Source organism: Zosterops lateralis (genome assembly GCF_965231275.1).
Source record: "Zosterops lateralis genome assembly, chromosome: 1".
In the NCBI taxonomy this organism is placed as follows: Eukaryota; Metazoa; Chordata; class Aves; order Passeriformes; family Zosteropidae; genus Zosterops; species Zosterops lateralis.
This window is the reverse complement of record NC_139762.1, coordinates 37,121,648-37,141,129: the sequence shown is the minus strand read 5'-3', so window position 1 is coordinate 37,141,129 and position 19,482 is coordinate 37,121,648. Positions and strand designations below refer to the sequence as shown.

Sequence of the window (19,482 nt, the reverse complement as noted above, 5' to 3'; positions counted from 1 at the left end):
TGGAAACAAAAGCATTTAGGGCCACTAGTGTCCCATGAGCACTGTGGAGTGGTTTGTTATCCTCACAGGACAAGGAAAGCCATCCCTTATGGACCTGTGTCTGTGGGGTATGCTGAGTGCATTGTGACACCCCTGCAACACTCTCAGAGCCTGCCAGCCTAGTCTCTTCTCTGTCTACTCCCTGTACTTTTTCACAATATTCCTTCATGTCTTGTCAACATCATGGACTATTAACTTTGTAAATTTGTCTTACATTAGTGTGTTTATATCCTATAGAGGTTAGCTGTTATGAGTGATAAACAGCACAAGAGAGACAGACACCACTAACCTTCACAGCCTCTACACTTGTAGCCAATTGATGAGTTTGGGTATGCCCAAATCAGCCAGCAGATGTTGACATGAAGGCATGCCGTGATTCTTGCTGATGTGCAAAATCCTATCTGACCTGAAATCTGTCCATACAGCACATCTGTGGACGAAAATGGATCCTCTGGTGCATCACGGAACACCCCCTGAGGATTATCTCCACAGTCCATACGCTGCTTAGGGCTTCAGAGAAGGGCAGCAAAATAGAACCCAAGAGCCTATCTAGTTATTTCAAAAGGAAAAAGTTAGCAGGGGCTGCTATAGCACCTGATCTGATTCCAGGTATCCATTTACCCATGGAAATGGCTTTATTTCAGAAACTGCAGAGCAGATGAGTTTTATCACTCCTCTTGTAAGCTGTCAGAACACTTAACTTCAAGAATATTACTTCTTCCTCTGGGGCTGAATTTTTCTGACTTCATCACCCAGCTATTTGCTCGTGAAGCATTTTTAATAGCAAAGTTGAAAATCCTCATTTAACTTAGCCATACACAGTGATAAAGTAATCTCTAAGCATTGTCTTTGCTAAGTAGAACACTATGTTTCATTTTATGTGGGTTACTTTTTAGACCAGATTATTTTTGTGGGCTTCCTTTGAATTCTTCAGGATTTTCATAGGTCTTTTCAAGTGTGTTAGTTGTATTAGGATATGCTGTAACAGCACTGGGCCCAAAAAAGTGGTTATTTAGCACAGAGAAGGTCATCTCTCTACTCTCATGTGGCATTGCTCTTTTTAAGCATTTGTAATGCAGCATCACATTAGCACTCTTTGATACAGTGATAGTTTGAGGTGATAATATGTTATGACCTTTAAAATTTGGTGAATCACATCTTTCTAAACAGAGGCATTTATCTTGTGGGTAAAATCAGGAAATGTTTATTTCCACATGTGTTCCTTGTATTTGATGATATTAAAATTCACTTCTTGTCATTTGGCATTTTAGCTGAATAATTCAGGTAACTCTGTGATGTACTCAGTTTTTTTCTGCCCTTCTAACTGCAGACATAACCATCATATATCTTTAATAGTTGTCTAAATTGTTGATAAAAAAATGCAGATATATAAAAGTTGGGGAACCTTACAAAACTAATTCTTTCAGCAAAGAGTTAGGCAACATTTCTATGAATTATGATATGGCAGTCAAGCAGTCAGGCCTGCCTTTTAAATTTGATAAAATTAAGGTGCTTATTTTTAAAAACCTCCCTTTTTTAGATTGATGTATTGAACCTTTCTTTTCAGACATTATTACTCAACCAGTATTCTTTTTCCGGTATGATGCATTGCATTTGCAGGTCATATTATAACAAAACAATATTAATTCAGGCATATAAAAATGGATATCCAGTGATCATTTGCCACAAAATTATCACACTATCAAACAATTACAGAATATTCTTCTTGTGGTTTGTAATGAGACAGTTGAGGATTTTTTGGCTGTCTTTTCTCAAGTTCTTTCCCTTACAAATGGGATCCAGATGACAGTCAGGTGCAGAGTTACTTCATGACAGAGAGGATGTGTTGTTGGCTGAGAAATTATCAAAATAACCATGAAATTATCTATGCTGTTCTGAATAGGAGGGATAGAATGGCAGTTTTTATTTTGTTCATATATTCAAAGATGCTTTCATTAAATGTTTATCTCCTCTTGTAAATAAACCGCACAGTCTATAACATGGCAACAACATAATTAGCTGCTTGTAATATCAGGGCACGTTACCATGGGAATGAATGATGGTTCTGAAATATTGCTACTTAGTGCTATGGGTAGAAATTAGAAATAGGGGTTTCATTATTAAAATGGAGGGAAGTCATTTTGTGATCTTTGTCTCCGTCTTAGGGCTGTGCATTAGAAAGAGATTTACTTTTCTTCCCTCTCTCCCTTAACCACTGGAGCACTGCTCAGGGGAAATTCTTTTTAATACCTCCAAGGACAAATGGAAAAATCTAGGTATGTAAAATGGCATTAGAGGGAAGCAGATTTTACTGTTGCTCCCACTTGTTTTCACAAGCTTGTCATAGCTTTAAAAAAAAAAAAAATCCTGTGTTCAATTTTTCCATTATTGAAATGAAGATACATCCAAACTTGTAAACCTGTCATGTGGCTTTGTTCACAAAATAAATGCAGAATATTACTCAGCTAATAGTGAAAAAGTATAGTTGCCATAGCTATCATTGCTCCAGCATCATCACAGATACATTTTCTTGATGTTACTTTCTCATAAGCACTAGCCTTTTTCAGGAAATAATATGGTTACTAGTGATTTCAGAAATACAGTAATATTCTTTAGCATTTTTCTTTCTGGCAGATACTCTACTGTTAGTGCACATAAATTCCTCAAGGCTCAATGATTCAGAAAGCCATAATACACCATTTAAGTATTACAATATTATTATCTGTCATAATGTTACTTCTTTTTTGAAGAATTTTGATTGTTTCCTCCTTTCTTGCACTATGTGAAAATAAAAGCATGAAGCTATCAAGTGCATTCAGAAAAAGATTTTTCCTGGTAACTGGTAAATGTGACATCTGTCTGATATCTTAAGGGTAGATCATGAAAAACATGTCTAAGAGACATGCACACAAACAGCACTCAGAGGGCCTTACAGTATCTGCTGGAAGATTTCCTCTCTTGTCCTTCACATTGGACATGGGACTGTATTTGAAGTGTTCAAAATGAAGTCGATCTGGAATGTCTCAAAGGGCAAGGCTTTGTTACATCCCAGGCTCAAGCCTGTTAAACGGCTGGTTCAGGTGACACCAACTAATGACACTGTCATTTGACACCATCTGCTATTCTAGTATCTTCAGGGTTTAGACCATGTCCACTCTGGCCCACAATTAAAGTGCAGCTTCTTAACAAAAAGTAAATTAAAGCTCTGGAGAAGTATCAGCCCTCCATAGGGGCAAGTACCAATATGAGAGATTGTGGAGATTCTATATTAATATGCCAGTTCTGTTCCAGAAAGAAAAGTGCTGAATTTCAAAGTGTTGTCTCTTTATATGGACAGGAACCAATCCATCACCATTGCCTGAGACAGAAGAACCTACCATTTGTTTCCAACAGAGACATAGTTTCAGACCTCCAAGTGTGGAAAAGTTTACTAAATCATTACACGTGTAGCACAGGAAGTCCTTCTCATGAAGGCAATTTAAGGGAACATTGATTCAGTATTAACTTGGATATGGAGATCTTTATATAGAAGCTATTTTTTTTGATGGGCAATTTATCAGCTTATAAAAGTAGAGAAACTCTGGTCATTCCCCACTTGCTTTTGCTTAAGGGCAGCACTATGTAAATGTAGAAGGTTGCTTCACCAGCTAGCTGAGATTCAGAAGCAATTTAGCTTCTGAATTTGCTGCACAGAGCTTCAGCTAATAAGCCCTGAGGATTCATACCAGTTCTGCAGAGTTAGCTCACAGGATTCTGCACAACACCCAAGAAATATGTGCAAAGGCACCCTATTATACAGAGGAAACATAAGTCTGCCTGGTTTTATTAATTTCACCTTCATACTGTTACTGCTTAACTTGAACCAGCTGCCAGAGGGAGATTCAGGTGGGTCTCAGAAATATTTGCTCAATATCCAGGTCTTTAAATCACTTCTTGTCTTGGAGGCAACATCACAAAAACCTCTTTGCTCTGACCCACATCTAGTAAGTTTATGCTTAAGCATCATGGCTTCGTTAAACCAAAGCAAATAAATCCTTCTCTGAGCTACCCAGACAGGGCTGTTGGCTTTTCCTTGTGGTGAATTTTCCAATTGCACTACTGCTATCTGTAATATGTTGCTATGTCCTTCACCAGTATTCCAGTACCTCTCTGCCCCTCCATTGTGGATTATGGAAGGGATGTGGAAAAATGAAATTTTCATCTCCTATTCTTCTAAACACCACCAGTATCCTGCCTTTGGAATGACATGTCAGCTCTCAGCTTTCATAGGTAGCCTGTAAAAAACTGTATTTATTTACAAAATGCCCAGAAGTTATGGCATCATGGTAAGAAGAAAAATGAAAACCAGTCTTTTGGGAGTTCTTTGGATGGGATCACAGAACATCCCTGCCACAAACAGCAAGCAGTGCTGGCACTTGTATAATCACTAGCACTTCCTGACATCTCCCAGACAAATAATATTTGGCAGACTTATAAAAAACAGTCCAAAGCCACCTTTCCACTGTGATTATTGCAAGCATCATAAGCAAGAAAGAAAAAATATAAAAATAAAGAAATAAAAACTTACAGAATATTACTGCTCGTATAATTTTAGTTGTGTGAAATAATACATTTAAAGGTTTAATTAGACTGATTTCATTCCTTCCTCTTTTAACAGTCAGTGCAATTGTTAGAAGGATGCATTTTATTATGAGGATTATTTACAGTGGGGAAAAGAGAGGAGAAAGTTGGTTTAATCCTCAGTATTTAGGGACTGACATACTGCCCACTATAGATCTGGACACAGTGCTTGTTAAATGTATGCAAGATAGTACTGAATTCTTTTATGTGTCATGTGATGAGATGAAAGGTTATGACATTTTTGTAAGGATAAAATGAAATGGAAATTATTTTGCTGCCCTGTGCTGAAATGAAATACTTCAGTATTTGTTGAGGAACTAAATGCATTAAATGAGTTCTCTTATGCTTGAGACATAAATAAACTAATCCAGTGTGATTAGAAATGTTATCAGTAAAAATGGCTACATCAAACACAGGCCCTTGAGTCTAAGGGATTGCTATATTTGGTTAGGAATAATGATGTAAAATAACCTATAAAAACAGCATATAAAGAAAGAGCATTAGCAAATTTATTAATCAAATGTAGGAATATTTACTGGGAAACAAGTATTTGTTGTATAGCATAGTATACAACAAGTATTTGTTGTACAGACTTTCAGACTGTCACTTCCAGTCATTTTACAGATACATATATTTGAGATATAGATAGATAGATAGATAGATGAATAAAAGTGTACTTTTTCATGTTTCATGAATTTCAACCACCTTTTTGTCACTTAAAGGTAGGTCTTAAGGTGAAAAACAACCAGTTCAACTCAGAGCAAGCCTACTTTCTTTCTATAACAACTGTGCCAGTCCTAAAAGTCCAGCTGTGGTAGGCACCTACAGATGCTTTCATCCCAGTAGTCTGTGTGAAAAGGAGATTAAAATAATGAAGCTTATACAGCCCCTCATTACCTGGTTAACAACTTTCCTTGCAACTTTCAGTGTATTCCCATTGCTTCCTCCCTGCTGCTCAGTGAGTATCTCCCTTATAACTGAAGTACACTGACAATCCACCCTTTCCTTTCCAGCATCTCTTAGGCAGTGGTTTCTCTTCCAGTTCCAGGTTTAAAGGAATAAAAGCAGAAGCAAAATTGTTGCATGACTAAATTGTTAATTTCCCCATTATTTCCATAAATATACAGGTGTAAGGTGTATGCTAAGCATAATCTTCTTACTGTGTGTAAATTCGAGTTCACAGCTAAGAATTGATTGTGTCTTTGAGCAAGGGATGGAGAAAATGACTTTATGACTCTACCAACCTCTTCTTTGTGCATCTGCAATTCTGTACCTTGCTAGGAGTTGATGATTGGTAACTTTTTACTACTGTTTCTCTGATGTCACAAGCATTACCACACTTTAAATATTGATTAAGCCTTGGTGCTCCGCACAACACATGAATCAGAAGTATAAATATATCACTTATATTCAATACTGTATAAATACGTCATTTATATTCAAATAAATGTTTTAAGGAATGCAGTGTTTCCTAGATAATTTCATACTTCAGATTTTTAGGACCTTTAAATTCTTTAAGACTCAATTTTGCTAAGTGATGTTTTTAATGTAATGTGTAATTGTTACTATAAGTGTTGACGTTCACAGTGAGCTAGGTAAATGAAAGTTAAGCTACTTAGCAGTGTTGCCTTCATCAACACTTAGATCACAAACACTATTGTTTTAGAAGGGAATTTAACTCCTCTCATTTGTATTTTTAATGCTGGAAAGGAAACGCAGTAGTTGAAAACATCCTGAGTTGCATAATTAAACAGTAATATCACTATGTCATACAGCATAGTCTTTCTAGAAAGGCCACAATTCAGTGTTAAGGTCTAGAATTCATTTTCGTGCTCATCAGACCAAGTTCAGGTAGGAAAGCAGTATTTGTGGTGATAACAGATTGATTAGCAGAAGCTAGAGTCCCAGTCTGTCTTTCTAGCCCCTTAATATTCTTGAAAAGGCAGTTTGCTGTCACCAGTATATTATGCAGGGAATGTTGGAAACTTTTTCTCTGAATCCTGATTTCATAAAGACAGTCATGTTTTAAAGACAATCATACAGAAGTACTGGAATATGAGTCTGGAGTTGCTGTGCCTTAACATATACAGGAACACTGGGATTTTTTGGCTTTCCTCTTTTGGAAAAATCAAGAGGTGTAGTAAAACCCTCAGTTCTCTCCTTCCTCCTGCCTATGATGGAAGTGAGAAGGTACTTTTGTATTCTGAGTTTGAGCTCTCTTCTCAGTAGTGAAAACAAGGGTGAAAAAAAGTCGATTTAACATGATTCTGGCACTGTTGCTTGTTCACAAGTCATTGATCAGGAGCTAGTAGTAGAAAAGCAGCATTCGTAATACAGCTTGCAGCTATTTCGAGTTAGCTCCTCTCAGCAGGAGTCATCTTCCTGGAAAGGCCCCACAGAGACCAGTTTAAAATAGAAATCATTAGGAGGGAGATGCACTCCAAAAGCAGCAGTGCGGGAGAAAACAAAGAACCTCAGAGAAGTTTGGTTTTCTCTGCTTCCATCTGATTTTATGTCAAGTGTGTTTTGTGCCTTCATCTGGCAGGGTGTTTGTCTCCCACCTCCTCGGTGGAAGGGAAGAGGTGCAGATTTGTCTTCTGGATGGATGGGCATGAAGAGATGCCTGAGGGAAACTTGTCTACAGCAGACAAGTTTTTCCATTCATTTAGTGCAGCTCTGGTTGGGTTTCTTGCAAAATCTCTATTGAATGCAAACAAAATTTTCAGTGAAAGTTACTTAATTTAATAAGCTTCTAAAATAATTATGCCAAGCCTAACAGCTTTTCCACATTCAGAGAGGAATGTTTTGAATAGCCCCTTTCTGTGGCCTGGGAACTCGGCAGTGACTGATCACACCATCATGCAATGTGGAGCATTTCAATTGTCAGAGAGCATAAGCTTTCTCTAATTTTCCTGCCAGAAGCTGCTTTTGTCACTATAGATAGCATGTCTTCAGTTTAAAATTTAGCAATTAATTTAGGAAAAGGAAATAAAAATCCTGATTTTTTAAAAAAATTACTTCTACAGTGACTGTGCATGTAAAGTGATTCACAATTTGCCATAACCGTAGGAGCAAGAAATGAAAAATATATTTCATCCTTATTTTTAGCTATTCCAACTGTTGCTAACAAAATCGCTACCTGCGACAGTGTTTCTCCATCTTTTTTTAAAAAAGAATATGAATGCAATCATTTGCATGTTCTTGCTCTGTAGCTGTAGTTGGATTTAAAGTATATCAAGGCAGCTGATCACAGTCTCACTCAGGCAGTAATTATTGATTTACTGATCTAGTATCTATCAAACTTAAATGAGTCTGCTCATTTAAGAGCAAGCACCCAAAATTAATTCTAATCCATTATATAAAAGGCATCCTTTGAGATGTGAATCTGGTTTGACGGCATCCATCAAAGTGGATAATGTTGCTGACTTCTGAAGAGAACAACTTGTTTAACATCTCCAGTATTTTTGAGGCTTAGTCAGGATCACAATTCAGGGTATGACAGTTTATTTTGTGATAGTCAGACTCAGGAAACAAATCCAGAGTCTTGTAATGGCAGTCTGGTATCTCGTACATCTCACAGCAGTGCTCTGACCAAGTGAGAAGTTGCAAAATTCACTTCTTGTTTTCCTCTGCTAAGAACTTCATTGAATAAAGAAATATTGTCTTTTTTCTGCAGAAAACATTTGGCATCAGCTAAATGAAATCTTGAAAGAATGAAAAAAAAAAAACCAAAAAAACAACAAGGCAGTCAGGAATATTTGACTTTAATAACCTTAGTTTTCTATGTGCAATAGGATTTTGATAACTTTTGAATAACAACATCTATCCCAATAGATGGATATTTATAGCACAGCATCAAACTGGACTCAGTTTTGAATAATACAGAAATCACGTAATTCGGTTTTTTTGATTTATTGTATCGGGGGAGAAGGGGGGGGGGGGTTAAGGTAAGAAAGTGTTTTCACTTCCATATGGACATCTGCAGGGTTTTTTAAAGATAGTTACTTTTTTATTAAAAAAAAAAAAAAAAAAAAAAAATAAACCAGCTGTGAGGTACTGATAAAGAGCAGTGGATAAGGAAAAAAATCAATATGTGGCCAATTCATCCATATACATGAAGCACTTCTCTCAAAGTACAGTAACATCTCCTATGAAGGAAGAATAATTAAATTATACATCTCAGCTTAAAGTAAAAGTCCTTCAGCTGAGTAATGTCATATCAAATATGCTTCCTAGCACTCTTGATATTGTATCTTGTAAAGTATTTTTAGTTGCAAGGGTATCTTTTGAGGTACAGAAAGGTAAAATAAGCTTTTGTCTACACTTGAGAGCTTATTTTCCTGCTTCATCTCAACAACTGACTGCCCTATGAGGTCCCTCCAGCCGTGGGAAAAAGCTTAGATGAGGGTCCCCTCATTGAGGATGCTGTGCCCTGGCACAGACATTCACAGGAGAGCAGTTGCCGAGCACATGCCAACTTTCTTGCCATCCCTCCTCTTTCCAGTCCACCTGGATTTCAAAGGGTGGCCCCAGCAGAAGGAAGTGATCAAGGAGGCACTCATGCAAAATCACATTGCCTGTATGCTTTGCTCATCCAAGGATTTTTTATTATTATTCCTCCCTACTCATTAGCCAGAGAAGAAGAATGAGCACTGGTTAGTTTGGTTTCCACTTATTTGAAAGTTAAAAAAACTGCATTCAAAAGAGATGAGACCAGCAGATTAGAAGCCATATGCAGTTCAAGGACATACTTAAGAAAAGGATTCATTGCCAATTCCACAAGGAATTCTGCCTTCCTTCTGTTTCATTGCACTGCAGAAGGACATCCTGGTTTATGCCTTTATGCCTCAGCTGGCATACTTATTGGCTGTATTTCCTACCTTTTTGCTCCTGATCTTTTTTCCTCTGAAACTAATATTAAAATCTGGCATTAATCTTGCTAAAGTAAATATGTGATGATGCAAACATTTTTATTAATTTTTGGTGCTGGGTAACTATCATATTCCATTCATAAGGTTTTAGAAATTTCTCAATGTACTGGCTCATCAAACCCAGTTACAGCTGGATTCTATGGTGATGATAGATTCTTTTCCATATTTTTTTAAATACTGACTTACAAAACATCTCTAAAGAACAGTAATAATGGTAGAGTATTTCCACATGATGTGGAATATCTTTTTTCTTTTTGCTTACTTGCTTTTGTCATCCTAATTTTTTAGATTTCTTTTATTTAGTCTTCAGCAGGTTGGAGGTTTGCTTTGAATTATTTTCTTGGTCCATCTGCTTAGTCGGTATGCATGCCCTGTTTTTTTAATATGTAGGTTAATTTATGTGGGGATCACACACTATGGAATGCTTTTCTTTCTAATGCTGAGAAATGGAAGACAGTTGAATTCAGCGATTCAGGCTGTGGTCAAGCATGGCTGTCCTGCCTATGAAGGCTTTGGACTTCTGATGTTTCAAATTCTGAACCTTTTAAAAGAAGGAAATCATGCATTCTTTGAAACAGTGGAAAACAGAATGTAAGTTATTCTTTTATAAATAAATATTAATATATTTTATTTACCAAATTGAGGGAATAGACAATTTAGATGTAAAATAAAAAAAACAAGTAAAATGTTGCAATAATTATGGATTTTCTCAATTTAAGATGCTACATATTTGCATAAAGATCTGATTTTTTTATTATTTCTGGCCTTCATAATGCAGTGTCTTTCTTATGTAAAATTGTTTAATTGTACAGCAACTTGACAACTGTACAACATTGCTGTGGACATTGCCACTGTAGTATAGTAAATAATGTGTGCTAAATAATGTGAGCGTAGATCTTGTTCAGGCAAGCTGCTTATGCAAAGCTGAGTTACGGTACCTTCACTGATGCTCTTGACCTTGATCACATCACCTTGACTTTTGTCAGCTATTGCCTTTCATGGCTCTAGCCTCTGATTCCTTCTACAGCTCATATTGCTTTTCAGCAGTTCATTTAGTACTGAGGTGTGGATCCTTTCTCTTCTTTGTCCATTCCATTCCTCCTTTATACCAATTACTGATTTGTGGCCCCAACTCAGTTTCAAACTTGTGTTTATACACAAGTTTTAAATCTACCTCTCGACTTCTAATCTTTCTTCTTGTCCTGTCTCCCACATCTTACTTTGCTATTTATTCTGTAAACACGAAAGTCATACCAAATTACTCAATGCTTTTACTTGAAACTTTATATTGTGTCAGAGTTGGCAGTGTCATCATATTTGTCCTTGTCAGGATCATCTATTAACAGAAGTTCTGGCTTTTCACTGATTTGGGCCTTGAACATGCAGGATGTTGTTAAAACAAACAAATGCAATGCAGGTGAGGATTAAAGGTACAAAGCTCTAATTGTGAAGTACCTGGGATACAGATACTCATGAGCAGCAAAGCATTCTTTCTAAATGAGTGTCACTGAGGGATTTGGGCTCAGTCTGTGTATGTAAGACAGGAGTGGCACAAAGGAGTATCCTGTCATTTTCAGTTGACAGATCTTGTTCTGCCAATCCGTCTCTAGGAATCTTTGCTGTTTTCTTAAAGAGGAGGAAAGTAGGAGCTGGGAGGCCAGAGAATGAACTGAGTCTGCAGTTATTGGAGTTGTAGTTTTCTCTGGGCTGTGTTGGAACATAGCATTGCCTGGGATTGTCTTCCTGCAAACACTATACGAGGGTAGTGAAATGCATCCTTGAAATGCTATGGGTATGGAAAGTAAGAGTCTCCTGAAATGTTGGTACTGCACTGCTCCTTCTGTCAAGTAAGTTTTGCTTGGGTTTTTTACCAAGAAGAAGAGAATAGAGAGAGAATTAGACTTTTTGTAGTCCTCCTATAAAGAAGCATATCTTCACTGCAGAAGAGCATCTGCAGTGGCCATGGGATCAAGACGAAGTTGTTGTAGAAGTTGCTGTGCTTCTACCTAAACCTTTCTGTGGGATGCAGCAGATTTCTCTAACTGCTTTTAAATGCTTTCCAAAGCATTTTCAACTTCAAAACTGTATGTAACACAGAGGCTGGTGTGGTCTTCTAGGGGCCAGTAGTAACCTGAGTTCTTTGGTACACAGGGTCAACAGAAGTCCTGCAGGAGCAGAGCATTGCTGGAGGCTTCCTGGCTGCAGTGCCAACTTCACCTCTGCAGATAATAAGGTTGTCAGTCTCTAGGTTTGGATATGGAATTGTGTTTGCAGGTCACAGAAGTTTGTTTCCAAAGCATCAGTCAGCAGTAGGCAACAGCACATTAGAGTTTATTTAGTATGTTTTCTCTCTTCATCTTTCTTTTCTTTTGATGTTACAGGAAATATTCAGGAAGTCATTTTGCAAGAACGCTTGGAAAAAGAAGATGAAATTCTAGTTTCCTTGGCTGGTTTGAAGCAGGTATTACTATTGCTTAGCTCAACCTTCTTGTGCCCTTCAAACCTATTAATCCTTTCTCCTTTTTTTCTATTTTATTCTTTTTGTATACTGCTATTTTGTCTTCTTGTAGCTGTTTTACTGGTGCATCAAACCTTGTGGTGTATTTTTATTTGTAACAATAAAACTCAGCTATAAAGAGTTCAAACAACTTGCACAGTATTTGCTCCTGTGGAAGTTTTGGAGGCCTCAAATCAAAACTAAGGAAGTACAACACCAGGTGCTAGACTTAAGCCATGCTATCATTTCTCTTAATGCAAAATATACTTGCTAGACATCAGCTATGCCTGTGTTCCCATTATTTCATTGTGACAACACTTGAACATCATTGAATTAAAGGAAAAAATACTACATACATAAAATGAGAATGCTGCTGAGCATCTGTAGCTCTGATTATACTGCCCTCTGCTTCCTACTGTGACATATGTTAAACCTGTAATGAGGCAGGGAATAATCTTAAAGAGAATTTTATTCTCTTTAGATTTCTTGGATAGTTGTTTTTTAGACTCTAATAAAAACCAAATTTCACTTTTATTTATATATATTTAACCATTATAAGTATGAATATTGACTTGCTTCCTATCTTTTCAAAGCAAATATTTTGGGAAAATGGTATATAAAAGCAGTCTGCATAGAGCTGTAAAAATGTAGAATTCCTCCCAGTTTTTAATTTACATCCTTTTCCCTCCTTTTCAACAACAGATCAAGGATATCCTGAAAGGTTCATTGCGTTTCAACCAGAGCCAGCTGGAAGCTGAAGAAAACGAGCAAATCACTATTGCTGATGATCATTACTGTTCCAACAATCAGAACAAGGGGGCAGGTGATGTCCTAAAGGGACCTGTCATGACAAAGCAACAGTTCACCTCAGGACAACAGGTAAAATAAAAACATTTCAAGCAGGCCATTGATGGCCTTCCATTTTTTGGAGGTTTCCTCCAGCATGTCCAGACATTACGTGAGACACACCAGCATTCACTGTTCATATGGAGAATGAGTTAAAAGTGTATCTCTAACTACTGTCCTACTGTCTGATCAATTATTTTTATTGTAGCCATATGCTCTACATACAGATATTTAAGCCTACATGTTAGACAGTGTTTGGGGGCAGTTCTTTCACACTGTTGATTCACAGAATCACAGATTATTTTCCTACAAAAAATGTAAAAACTGCAGGTAAATGTTCCCATACCAAATGTTCCCACATGATTATTCTCATTGTCCTTGTCCTCCAGGATCCATTATGTAAGAGCTGATTAACTGCATTGCAGTGTATTCATGCCCAGTGCCAAAAAGGAAATAGCAAGGAGGTTGCTTTTACCTTCTACTTCATTGTATTGACTTTCTCCTTGAATCTGTAAACAATGTTGTCACATACAAAGCATACAGTCATAGGACAAGTTCATAGACAAAGGGCCCTCTCTTGTCTGACTCAGTCCAACCCAAACGTGATCTTAAAAATAAGTGCTTTTGTGCCTGCTCATTTCTATGTTGGAGTTCTATTAAGTCTGCCACCCTGCTGTGATACTCACACTCATAAATCAGTGGCAGCACTATCACTTCAAAGTCTAACTGAGTCTGCAGTTGGTTCACTTTTGACAAGTTTACTTAGGAACTACAGGAAATATTTATTCATTTTCAAATAATGACAGAGGGTCATTTTGATTTATTACACACACAGTCCCCCTGAGTTAAAGCACTCTATGTTCAAAAACATATTTTAATTGTATTTCAGTGTTGGAGGCAATACTGAGTTGTTTTTTATACTCAGTAATGGCAAAGAGCAAAGCTTTGCTAGAGAGTTTTCATTGTTTGCTTAGCTGTTGTCATTACAGTCTCTATTTTCTGCCATAATAAAGCTGTAGGTTAAACTGACACAGTATATAATGGCCTATTTTTGTCCTTGATCTCTTAGTATTTTATGTGAAGTACCTCTTCTTCCCAAAATGGCAAATAATGTTTTTTGATGATTCTCTACTTCTAGAAACTAGAAGGTAGAATGCCATATAACATAGCACCAAGCTCTCTGTGTGTGTGTGTCTGTGTGTGGGTGTGCAGACCCTACTGATGCTGAAGAAGCCCTCACTCAGAGACTGATCTAAACCATGTATCATGGGACTCTTCCAGTATTGAGGGTGGAGCAAGTGAAACCTGGTTCTCAGGTTTGGTTCTTCACCCAAGATTCAGGTAGTTGAGAGTCTTTTGCCCTCTGAAAGCCCCGAGCCAGGTCGCAGGAAAGCAGAGTCTTCAAGGTCTTGTTTTGCAAGGTTTCTCGTGTTGTTTATTATTTCATATCTCACAATTTTCTCTGTGCCCAGCCGAGATCTGAACAGCGGCTAGAACACAACGCAACTCCTCCCCGGTGGGCATAGCTGTCCTCTTATACAGATAATTACATGTCTCTTATTTACAATTATGTGCCAGTACTTATCACCTATACTAAAAGGGTCATTATATTTTGACCCAATCCCCTTTGTTCTACCATCACATCAGGAGATGGAGGCCAAGGGAGAAGGAGAAGAACCCAGGGCACCACCCTAAATCCTCCATCTTGTTCCCCATTTACGTCCATTCTAAGAACCCCAAAACTACAAAATTTTCCACACAGTGATAAACTAAACTACTTTCTGTCACACCCTTGTGACTTGTAATTCCTCTCTCAGCACTGGAAGTTTTTCCCATGGGCTGAAGTCAAAGACTGTGTCTTCCTGGGCTCTGTGCCAGGGTGTACTACAACCCCCCTGTACGGATTCCAAACTCCCCTGTACAGATCTCAAACCCGCTTGCTCGAGTCCCAGATCTCTCTGCCGAGGTCTGTGGCCTTCCAGGGCATCCACAGGGATGCCCTAGACTCCAACACTTGGCCTGCACAGATTTCTCTCCAGTGCAGATTTTCAGGGTGATGTATAATGAGGTCTGGGCTTATCTCAGTGTGTAGTCAGGGTATATGCATCCAGCCCCAGGAACTGAGTGGCAACCATGGCTCCCACAATTTCAAGGCTGCTCGTAAGTCAACTATGAGCAACGTGACTAGAGGTTGTACAAGCTGAGCTGCTGCAGAGCATTAATGAGGCATTAGTGCTGCATGGTTTATGTTTGGAGGTGCAGTACATTCATATGGATTAGCCTCCTCTCCTCTTATCTTCTGGAAATTCCAATTATGATAATGAGCAACGGCACCTTTGACAGAAAGAAAAAGATTTGTGTTAGAAATGGCACTCCAGGAAGACTGGTAGTATCCTTAGTTAATTAGGGATAGTTTGTTTGTCTGTCTGTCTCTCTGTCTGTCTAACTACCCCCTAGTTAGTCTGTGCTGTTTCCATGCCCTTCATCTTTAACCACAATGCATAAAAATCAAACAAAAAGAGGAGAGCTTTGGACCCCTTTTGAAGAAACACCGGAAAATAAGACTGTTGAATAGTGGACTGTGATATTAGACTGTTAATTGTTGGGCTCAGTTGTTGGCCCAAACCAGGACACAGCCCAGGTTTTTAGCTCTGCTGAAGAAAAGCAGCTGCAGTGGTGCCCTGGGTTATGCCAGTAGTACTTACTGAGAGCTGCAGGGGGGTTAAAAAACAACCACTTCTAGGCATTTCAATGCCTTTCTTGCTAAATAAATTTCTAGCCTATTTGCATTTTCTGTGTCTTTACTAATGTCTGTAATTCTATTTGGTGTGATTTGTACTGTAGAGATTGTTCTTTGCTGGAGTTATAGGGTTATTTTCTAGGACAGCTGGAACAGTTACAGGTGTAGGTATTCCGTAATTGAGATTAAAATCTGGTCTTTTGTGTTTGGTTGTTATATAAGTATAAATTATTTATCATCTTAGATTTTTTTTAAAGTGTTCTTTCTCTTTTTTGTCTCAAAATCCCTTTCTGCAAAATGAGGATAAGGATATAGCCCTTCTTTAGAAAGGAAAGCTGCAAAATTAAAAATGCAAAAAAATTAAGATAAAGGCTAAAAGAAATCAAGCATTTTTTGGAATGTTTGGCTTTGGTAGCAGCATGCAGTTGACAAACAGAAGGCTTCTGTTGCTAAATAATGAATGATAATTAACACATTATCTTGCCTTTATGTCTGTTCAAAGAAGGAGGCAAAATGAGCTGCTGTTCTTCTAAGCTTTCCTGAATTGTATCTTTGCAGTTAGTTTTAACTCATTCACAGTGTGAAGGCAAATGAAATAAGCCTGGTCCTAGTAGCTGATATTCATCAGGAAAAATTGTTTGGAGAAGCCATATGGCAACGGGCGTAAGGTTGTTAACTTTCAAAGCTACTGGAAGTATAATTCTGTCATTTTTCATTTATTCAGTAGTGGCAGCAGATGGGAGAAAACATGCTTCACGTCAGCATGAGTTTCCTGAAACAGAAACAGGCGAAAGAAGAAGGAAGGAGGTATTTTACCTCTGGAAATATCAGTTCCAAAATACCAGTGTATGCTAGGGATAGGCAAACATTTACAGGAAGCTCTTTTATAGGATATTGGTGTCAGTATCTCTGCTTCACTGCTTCTCTGTTACCTCCAGTGAGCTATAGGTCTCCTTAACCAAACCAAAAAGTGTGGGTGGCATGAAGAGTACTGTTGGGAAGCTCAACAGTAACAAGAAGAAATTCAGATGAGTAGTTTTTTTTCCTTTATTAAAGAGCAAGATGCTTTTTCAACTGCACTAGAGCACACACTTGAAAGCAGAATTTAGGAAGCTGAGGAGTGCCAGAGACAAAAATACTGATCTTGCTGGGCGAGTGTTTCACTAAATAAGATCTGTGTCACCCTACGCAAGGTGGAGGTGTGAGGGCTGTAAGGACTGAAATAAAGGATTCTTGATAGCTTGGAATAATAAAGTGTATAATTTTGAAAAATGAGACTGTACTGCATTGCCTGAGAGCTTTTAAATAGAAGTGTGGAAAGAGGCCAGGTGAATTATGTTGCAGTGGTTGTTTAGAAGAATGTATATTTTTTATTGTACAGGGTGGGGGGGTGGGAACAAAGTGCTGAAATTTTGACCATGGCATTTAGAGCTCCTAAAAAGGTATTAATTCAGGCTGGAGGATTAGGTATTGAGAACAGCCCTGCTTGAGAAGGACTTGGGAATACTGGTGGATGAGAGGCTGGACATTTCCCAAATGTGCAGTCAAGCCCAGAAATCCAACTGTACCCTGGGCTGCATCCAAAACAGTGTGGCCAGCAGGTCAGGGTGATAATTCTGCGCCTCTGCTCTGCTCTGGTGAGACTCCACCTGGAGCACTGCATCCAGCTCTGGGGTCCCCAGCACAGAAAGGACATGGAGCAAGTCCAGAGCAGCGTGACAAAGATGATTAGAGAGCTGGAGAGGAGACCTGTCCTATGAAGACAGGCTAAGAGAGTTTTTGATTTTCAGCCTGGAGAGGAGAAGGTTCCAGGGAGACCTAATTGTGGCTGTTCAGTACTGAAAGGGGGCTTAAAACAGAGATGGAGACAAATTTCTTAGTGGGGCAAATGGTTTTCAGCTAAAAGAGGGTTGATTTTAGATTAGATCTAAGGAAGAAATTTTTTTATTATGAGGATGGTGTGAGACACTGGAACAGGTTTCCCAGAGAGAAGGGTAGGTGCCCCATCCCTGGAAACACTGATGGTCCAGTTGGATGTGGCTCTCAACCTGGTAGCAACCTGGTCTAGTCGAAGATGTCCCTGTGCCTCACTGTGGGAGTTGGACTGTGTGACCTTTAAAGGTCCTTCCAACCCAAACTACTCTGAGATTCTGTGTTGATGGAGCAGAGCCACAGTTGTGTGCTGCCTGTGTCCTCAGCCCCCTGGAGATGGCAGCTGACTCACTGACAGCTCATGGAGACAGTATTTCAAATAGACAAGATGAAAGCAAAAGGCTAATTGCTAACAAATGATGTCTCAGCTCAGAAGTGTTTCAACAGTGAAGTATCTCTCCTTGTAATATGTAATTCCGTGGTTTTAACTTCATGGAAACTGCTTGAAGGTTTTGACATTTGAACTACTCTGGTTCTACATGTATCAGGAGGGTTGGAGATCAATTTTGATAACACTCAAAAAAGGCTAGTTGTTGATCTTTCTAAAACCAATCTGTTCAATTTTGTATGAGTTTTATTGTCTTCTTTGAAAAGAGAGTTAGTATCAAAAATAATAATGTCAATTTCTAAGACAACTGTCTTACACTGGGCCAGATAAAATTTTAGCTAATGCTCTGGACTCAAGATACTTCCATTTGTATTATAAAGTATTAAAATTAGTTCATTACAAAATAGAATATTATATCTTATTAAACCTATAGTAATATCTAATATTATTATACCTGCATACTTGTAGATAACAAAATTTATAAATTATGAGAACAGGACACTTAAATTTACTAGAAGGGAGATATTTGAATCCTTATTAATATAAATTTGGGCACAATTCTGTATTTTAATATATTCAGCTGATATTTATCTTGACTATGACTTCTAAGAATTTGTAATGACTTTGTAAATGACAACCAGAGACTTCCAGCTCCCTCGTTTCATCTTACAATCATTTTTAATCACAGGTGAATTTTGCTTCCTGAGCTATTTTACAGTACCATTTCAAGAACATTCTGATCTGTAATCAGTAATCAAAACAAGAAAATAATTTTCATCTGTAATAAGAAATTCTTCAAAATAAATTTTGCTGGCAGCCATGGATTATCTAACTGCACTTGTGGCTTGTTGATACTTTTGATACTCCGATTTTATGTACCATGCTGTAGGTTCACCCTTGTCTCATTCAGATTGTTCTTTTTGTGGGTGTTTTTTTGGGGGGGGGGTTGTTTTTGGTGGTTTTTTTTGTTTTGTTTTTGTTTTTTGTTTTGTTTTGTTTTGTTTTGGGGGGGGTTGTGGTTTTTTTGGTTGTTTTTTGGTTTTGGTTTGGTTTTGTGGGGTTTGTTTTGTTTTGTTTTGTTGGTTTTTTTGGGGGGGGTTGTTTTTTGGTTTTTTGGGGTTTTTTTGGGTTTTGGTTTTTTTTTTTTTTTGGAAGGGTCACAGCTGAAGGGCTTGTATTGCCACAAATGTGGACATACACATTTCCCTCTACTTCTCCTTTTTCTCAGACTTGCATTCATGTAATCAAATATATTGGTTTTTTCACCATCACACCACTTCAGGATGCTTGTACCTATAGGCTGTTTGGCAGGTTGCATTACTACTCTGAAAAAGACCTGTGTGGAAGCAACCAAGAAAGCAGTCATGTTCTTGCCAGAGGAACATAGCACTAGGATTCAGCACTGCAGGAGCTGAATGCAGCTCTTGCAGAAGAAAACTAAGTGTTGACCATTTGGGTTGCTGCCAGTTGTCAACACATGAGAAATCCCACTCTACTGTGTAGGGCAGCCTCCCTTTCTAATTATATATAGCTCTGACTGGAAAAGCTG

General features: G+C 38.1%; 1 protein-coding gene across 6 annotated transcripts in view; it reads left to right on the top strand.

The window, feature by feature from the left end:
• The window catches only part of TBC1D5 (TBC1 domain family member 5), a 315,300-nt gene that overhangs the window by 291,812 nt on the left and 4,006 nt on the right, over positions 1-19,482 (top strand). For all 6 annotated transcript variants that reach the window (XM_083858412.1, XM_083858415.1, XM_083858416.1 and 3 more), the window contains 2 exons: positions 11,972-12,051; positions 12,790-12,966. In XM_083858412.1, the coding sequence (XP_083714538.1) occupies positions 11,972-12,051; positions 12,790-12,966 (257 nt within the window). The remainder of the gene's footprint in view (positions 1-11,971; positions 12,052-12,789; positions 12,967-19,482) is intronic.